The sequence below is a fragment of the Quercus suber genome, unplaced genomic scaffold, assembly GCF_002906115.3.
Source record: "Quercus suber isolate HL8 unplaced genomic scaffold, Cork oak 2.0 scaffold_59, whole genome shotgun sequence".
Classification (NCBI taxonomy): Eukaryota; Viridiplantae; Streptophyta; class Magnoliopsida; order Fagales; family Fagaceae; genus Quercus; species Quercus suber.
In genome coordinates this window covers 767,013-774,721 of record NW_027069524.1, presented here as the reverse complement: position 1 = coordinate 774,721, position 7,709 = coordinate 767,013, and the positions used below count along the sequence as shown (strand labels likewise).

General features: G+C 30.9%; 1 protein-coding gene across 1 annotated transcript in view; it reads left to right on the top strand.

Moving 5' to 3' along the window:
• Window positions 1-7,283, top strand: part of LOC111992513 (lysine histidine transporter 1) — a 7,518-nt gene extending 235 nt beyond the window's left edge. Inside the window, exons 2-8 of the mRNA XM_024024383.2 lie at window positions 4,680-4,837; window positions 4,931-5,314; window positions 5,556-5,949; window positions 6,057-6,162; window positions 6,274-6,365; window positions 6,503-6,571; window positions 6,667-7,283. Coding sequence (XP_023880151.1) covers window positions 4,680-4,837; window positions 4,931-5,314; window positions 5,556-5,949; window positions 6,057-6,162; window positions 6,274-6,365; window positions 6,503-6,571; window positions 6,667-6,765 — 1,302 coding nt within the window. The 3' untranslated portion in view covers window positions 6,766-7,283. The remainder of the gene's footprint in view (window positions 1-4,679; window positions 4,838-4,930; window positions 5,315-5,555; window positions 5,950-6,056; window positions 6,163-6,273; window positions 6,366-6,502; window positions 6,572-6,666) is intronic.
• The last annotated feature ends 426 nt before the right edge of the window (window positions 7,284-7,709 follow it).

The window sequence follows — 7,709 nt, the reverse complement described above, 5'->3', positions numbered from 1 at the left end:
GTACCCGTGCATATGCAGGAGTTACACACTAGTATATATTAATAGATAAAATTAAGAAAAAGTTCAATTAAAATTTGAAATTAGAATTCAATTTTGTGTCATGTGTCTAAATTTATATGAGAACCACACCATAATTATCCACTTAAGTTTGTGACATGTGTCCACTTAAGTTTTTTTTTTTTTTTTAATCTTTGTGCCAAGTGGATTAATGAGTGCAAAATACTAAGAATCTAATATTAACGAATTATAAAAAATAAAATAAAATAAACAATCACATATACTCAATAAAATTATTATACGTTCTATCTTATTAAAAATTAGAAAAAAAATTATCATAAGTAGTATTAAATTTAGGTAAGAATTTTAATATGTGACTAATTACGTTTACTTAAAAATAATAATTTGACTAATTATTTATATTTTTAAGATAAAATTGTGTTTAATTTTAAATATATCTATATTTATGCATGTGTTACATGCTATTTTTTTAAAAAATAATTTGACTAATTATTTACATTTTTATAATAAAAAGTGTGTTTAATTTTAAATGCATCCATGCGTTTGCATGGGTTACATGCTAGTTTTATATATATATATATATATATATATTAATAGGCAAAACTTAGAGAAAGTTCAATTAGAATTTGAAATTAGAATCCAATTTTGCACTAAGTGTCTAATTTATTTGGGCACCATACCATAATTATCTACTTAAGTTTGTGTCATGTGTCCACTTAAATTTTTTAATCTTTATGCCAAGTGAGTTAATGAGTTCAAGATACTAAGAATATAATATTAAAAATAAAAAATTAAAAAAAAAATCACATATACTCAATAAAAATCACCACACAACAAAGATCACCACATACACTATCTTATTAAAAATTAGAAAGAAAAAAATTGATCATAAATAGTATTAAATTTAAGTAAAAATGTTAATATGTGATAAACTATATTTACCTTAAAAAAAATAATTTGACTAATTATTTATATTTTTATGATAAAAATTGTGTTTAATTCTAAATATATCTACATGTATATTAGCATGTGTTACATGATATATATATATATATTTTAATAATTTAACTACTCCCTCCTCTCACTTTGTTTGTCCTCTATTCCATTTTGGGATATCCCAAAATATTGTCCTATTTCTAAAAATAAAAGCCATTAATTTACTAATGTTCCTATTATACCCTTATTAATTTACTAATTCAATTTTTTGATAAATTTATTTAAGGGTAGTTTTGGAAACTTATAATTTTTAAAAGACAGACAAAACAATAAATGATATTCTCTTAAAAAATTTGACTTTTTAAACAAGAAAACAAAATAAGATGAAGAAAGTAATTATTTATATTTTTATAATAAAAATTATGTTTAATTTTAATTATATTCATACGTTTGCATGAGTTATACGTTAGATGTATAAATGCAGCAATACTTTAAATTTCCTAAGTTGTTGGACTTCTGTCTTTAGCTTTTTTTCTTTCTTGTTTAAGTATTCTGTATGCTTTTGTGTGCAATATTTTTCTTTCTTCTTCTTCTTCTTCTTCTTCTTAGTTATGAATTAGGACTTTTTGAGTTCTCTGAAGAGAGATTTCCTTTTGAAGGAAAGAAAATGAAACCATTTTTGCTCAATATATGTATATAATTATATGATCCCATTTTGAAAATGCAAACTGGCTAGAATACGTAACATTCACAAAACTAAATTTACAGGTTTATAAATATTTTTCATTGGTTCTTCTCGCTTTATAAATATAATCACTATATAATTTTATTGGGGTCATATGTTTGTTGTTACATTATTACATTATAATGGGAGTATGTAGTTGACTTCAGCCAAAAATAATAATAATAATAATAATAATGTAACTGTGCTACACAATTTTCTTAGAAACATAAACTATTGGTCTTTCTGATTCAAATTTTTCCCAAGCATGAGATCATGAAATGGTTATGAGGAGAGAATTAGGTAAAGGAAGGAAGACTCTTCCTTAATTATCTCAACCCATTCTTTACGGCATCTTTAATTTCCAAATTTTTATTTGATTTTTACCGCCCATCGCTGCATGTTGCCTGTTGGGCTCTTTTTAATTCACGCGTGGACCCCTCTTGCTGGTCTCATGTGATTTTTCTCCTCTGTCTTAAACGGATCTTAGCCGAGAGGCTAATAAAGATATTTTCAATTAATGTATACGCGTCATGCTTCGGTCAACGCTTTTTTCGCTGCTTGTAATTCGCCACGCAAGATGTGGATTTTTTTGTGTGTCTCTAACCTTCTTTTCCTTTAAATAATGGTTTTTTCTTTTTTAAAATTTTTAAACATAATAAAATTTTAACCACGTTCAATGATGATAAAAAATAATTTTTAGCATGAAATATCGAGTCTCACCTATACTTAAATCTAAAAACCAATTGATGTTTTGACTTGTTGACTTGACAACAAAAGATAATTATTATGAAGTGGATTAAAATTCTACTATATGTTATATAAAAAATAAAATCAACTCTACGGAGGTTGTATTTTGGCATCTGGTGTAATGTATTAATAAAATTCTTTGCGTTTTCCACCCACCAAAAAAAAAAAAAAAAAACTTTATTTTGTGTTGAACACCAAACTTGTAGTCATTTTTTTGTATATATATATAAAGGAGTCATCCTCATGTCTGCCAAATTTTAGGCCGGTGATCTTGGTACAACCCGGTTTCTTTATACCGAGTTCCATGTGACTCTGCCTTCTTTGCGTGACATGAATAGAACAATTAATGAAGACGAGAGAAAAGATGCATGGTTACCAAATTTGCGTGTTCGTTAATTGTTATACTATTTAAAAACATGAATAGAACCTTTTTTCTTTTTTTTTTTTTTTTTTGACTAAAGGAATAGAACAATTAATTCTTATTTTATTAGTAGTTTCATTACTTTCATGTAAGGGTAGAATAGCCGCTGCAGGTACTGTGATTAGGAGGTTTTTTTTTTTTAGTGAAATTGGGAGACTTAATGTAAAAGTGATTTTTCTACATAGTACCAGTCAAAAACAACATACATATATATATATATATAGAGAGAGAGAGAGAGAGAGAGAGTTTAACTAATTATAGGTCCATGTAGTTGTAGAACAAGTAAAAATTTCCATTTGATTAGTCTAGGATTAGTGTAGGATTAGTTAATTAAATATTTTTTAAGTATATAGACCTTATATTTGGTTCACTGTAAATAAGAGCTTAATAAGAATATTTAGTCGTCAATGACATTTCACGATAAGCATAGGCCATCAAGCCAAACCACATAAACTTTTGTGTATACTCTCTTTTATGCTTTCAATTACTCACAATTACACAACAACTTTAACAATATCTATAAGACAACAAACAACTAGGGGGCTTTTTAAAATACATGAAAAAGTAATTGAGCTTTTCCGGTATACAACTTTAACAATATCTATAAGACAACAAACAACTAGGGGGCTTTTTAAAATACATGAAAAAGTAATTGAGCTTTTCCGGTTTGCTAGGGAAGTGGGAGAGAAATATAATTATAGGCAGAGCTAAAAGGAGTTTTGTCCATTTGATACCAAGTAATATTTAGGAATAGGATATAAAAAATAAAAAATAAAAAAAAAAAAGGTCAATTTGAGTGGAAATGTGATTGGAGGCGAGTCGGTCTCTACTAGGTTTTGTGGACGTGTTTGATGTGGGTTCATGCATAAGCAGCCGATGGAGAATTTACAACTCCATGGGCCCATTAGCCCATATCAGCGTTAAATAAAGTTCAAACTTCAAACAAACGAAGTGGGTTCTCTTTGATGTGAATAAGACACATATTTGACTTTGTATACAAGCTGACAACTAACAAGTTGGCAACTGTTTGGCCTGTTAACTTTTCCAAAGACTTGGGGATATTTGCCTAGTTGCCAAATTATATAAACCTAAATCACCCAATATATAATAAGCTTCAACTTTCAAGAATTACTCTAGTGCACCTAGGACTTTTAAGGTAATCTGCAATTAGACCCCTCCACTCCAGCACTTGGGAAACATCATAATTTTGTGCATACCCCCAAAACTAGTTTATATGAAAATGAGTTCCAATTTCAAGGGAAAGGCACACATTCATGATGTTCACCAATACACTATCTTTTTCTTTTGGATCTTGATGTTCACTAACTTCAATTTTATTGGATTAAGTTACCACTAAAAAGCTCTATTAAAAAAAAAAAAAAAAAAACTTCTTTCTAGATACAAATAGTTGTCCTATTTGTTGTATTCCACTTCATGTTTCACCAATCATGGTATAACAAGTATTTGAATATATTTTTTTTTCATTTTAAACTTTAGTTAATTTATAAATAAAGTCAAATGAATACATGATAAGTTATGACTAATGGAGTATAAAGTGGAATATAAAAAGTGAGACAAATAATTTATATTCCTTCTTTTTAGTTTTTCTAGTTCCAACATTATTGATTTTAGTGCTCCTTTGAATTGGCTTATTTATTCAAAGAGAATAAAAATATAATTATAAGGCGAAAAAAATAAAATGAAGTTTTAAAAAAATTATGCATAAAAAGAAAAGAAAAGAAAAGAAAAAAACTAAATAAGCAATAAGCAATAAAGCATTGCTTGTAAACTGTCATTGATACTGATGAAGACTTGTGTGATTGTCAAATACAGATTGATGAGAAATTAGCAAAGCAGAAGGCTATTGATGATTGGCTTCCAATTACTTCTTCAAGGAATGCAAAATGGTGGTATTCAGCTTTCCACAATGTCACTGCCATGGTTGGAGCTGGTGTCCTCAGTCTCCCTTATGCTATGTCAGAGCTTGGATGGTATGTTTTTAATGTTGTTTTACAATTATGTTAACCTTTGTCTAGTATTTAAGAAATGACTTTCTAAACTGAGCTTCCCTTTATCAATTTCAGGGGTCCTGGTGTCGCAATACTAGTCCTATCCTGGATCATTACTTTGTACACTCTATGGCAAATGGTTGAGATGCACGAAATGGTACCAGGAAAACGGTTTGATAGATACCATGAACTGGGTCAGCATGCCTTTGGTGAAAAGCTTGGTCTTTATATTGTGGTGCCTCAACAGCTCATTGTTGAAGTTGGTGTGAACATAGTCTATATGGTCACTGGTGGGACATCATTGCAGAAGGTCCATGACACCGTCTGTACTGACTGTAAACATATCAAATTAACATACTTCATTATGATCTTTGCCTCTGTTCACTTTGTGCTCTCCCACCTTCCCAACCTCAACGCTATCTCCGGTGTCTCTTTGGCTGCTGCAGTCATGTCCTTAAGGTATGTGCATTTCATTTCTCTAAAATTATGTGCCAACTTTTGTAACAAGCTAGAATTGCTTTTGGTTTATGTACAATTCTTTAAAGCATTACTTCTTCCATGCAAAACTATACTTCAATCAACTTTCAGCAAACAAGCATATCAGCAAAATGCTCATCCAAACGCACTTTAATCTTATAGTGTTTCATTTCTCTAAACAATATGCAATATGCTAATATGTGATTGGTATTTTGTTTGGCAGCTACTCTACCATTGCCTGGGCAGCTTCTCTTAACAAAGGTGTTCAGCAAGATGTGCAATACGGCTACAAAGCCAAGTCTACTACCGGAACAGTCTTCAACTTCTTCAATGCCTTGGGTGATGTGGCTTTTGCCTATGCTGGTCACAATGTGGTATTGGAGATCCAAGCCACAATCCCATCTACACCAGAAAAGCCATCAAAGGGGCCTATGTGGAGAGGAGTTGTCGTTGCCTATATAGTTGTGGCTTTGTGTTACTTTCCTGTTGCCCTGATTGGATATTGGATGTTTGGAAATGCTGTTGAAGATAATATTCTCATCTCATTAGAGAAGCCTAAATGGCTTATTGCAACGGCTAACATGTTTGTTGTCATCCATGTTATTGGAAGCTATCAGGTAATGCCCAAACTCTACAATATTTGTTTAAGCTTTACATATTTTTCCTCATATCTATAACATAACATCTTATTAATCAAACTCCTATTTGAATTTTTTTTATGTAGATTTATGCAATGCCAGTGTTTGACATGATAGAAACTGTATTGGTAAAGAAATTGAATTTCCGGCCTACAAGTACTCTGCGTTTCATTACACGTAATGTATACGTCGGTAAGTAAACTCCTCTCCCCCTTATGCTCATGTCAAATAATGCTGTGGGATCAAAAACCAATTTATGGGCTTGGTTTGAACTTAATTTTGTATGACATTTTTCTATTGCAGCATTTACCATGTTCGTTGGCATTACCTTCCCTTTCTTCGGCGGACTTCTTGGATTTTTTGGAGGATTTGCTTTTGCCCCAACTACATATTTCGTAAGCCACACCCTGTCATGAATCTTTGTCATCCTTCATTTTAGAAAAATGCTATTTGTAAATTTTGTTGGAGCAATTACGATCCTAGAAAAAGAACTTTCATATAATCTCTGACTCTCCTTGTTTTTAATCCTCAGCTCCCTTGTATCATGTGGCTTGCCATCTACAAACCAAGGAGATTCGGTTTATCTTGGTGGACTAACTGGGTAAGTTCCACTTGATTTTTGTTCCTTTGTCATTATGTTTTGATTTGCTTGGAACTTTAAGTTTAGTTGAACTTATTTGGCTTCATTGATTTCAGATCTGCATTTTTTTTGGCCTTTGCTTAATGATTTTATCCCCAATTGGAGGATTGAGGTCTATCGTAATTAAAGCCAAGACCTATCAATTTTACTCGTAAATCATCCTCCCAAGCCAAAAAGAGGTACTGGGTTAATGCAAATGCCATCCTTTTAGATAAAGGGAAGCCAATGATGCTGATGATGCTATTGATGTTAATAGTGGATGAGACTATATGTAATCAATTGGACACATATATGTTGTCTTCGGAATGTTGGAGTATTGAGACATTGCATTGTCTGTGAAGAAAGGAATTCTGGCTACAAAAGCAACTAAGGGGGGATTTTGAATTTTCAATAGGCCTTTTTAATGTATTATAGGTCATTTTACTTTGTATGCATACATGTGTCATTGCTCATTGGGCTTATTTTTGCTTTTGTGAAGTGGGTATAGGTGTAACACGATTATTCACCAAATACACTGGGATTTTAGTATAGCTCATGGTCATGGACCAATGGTACTCGTTAGTTCAGCCTTATTGCCTGTAGTGTGCTGTTACCTTTCTTTTTTCTTTTTTGAGGAGAAGTGTGGTGTTACCTTGTTTTGCAATACATAAGAATGTTATGATTTCGCATTGAATATTTTCGCTAAGAAAAATAACTCTTCATATTTCAACTAACTAATATATATATATATATATATATATAACCTAATATAGAAACTGTTGTTGACTAGATAATGTCACTATAGTTTCCTCAAATGAGACTACAAGTATGAATCCCTTGAATCGGAGTTGGCTAGTTAAGACTTAAGCCTTGTGGTGAAGTCAAATTTGAAGGGAATTGACAAACATAGGCACGATACCATGCGCACGTATGTGTGTGTATATAGATGCGCCTGAACAACAGATAAACATATTATATATTACATATATCTATATATATCGATACCGATGTATCGTACCATTTTGGGTTGCCACTAATTTTATTCTCTATATATTAATTTACATTAGTAGAATAAAATTGATATAACTAAGTAACCTAACTATTTATTTAATTTAGAACA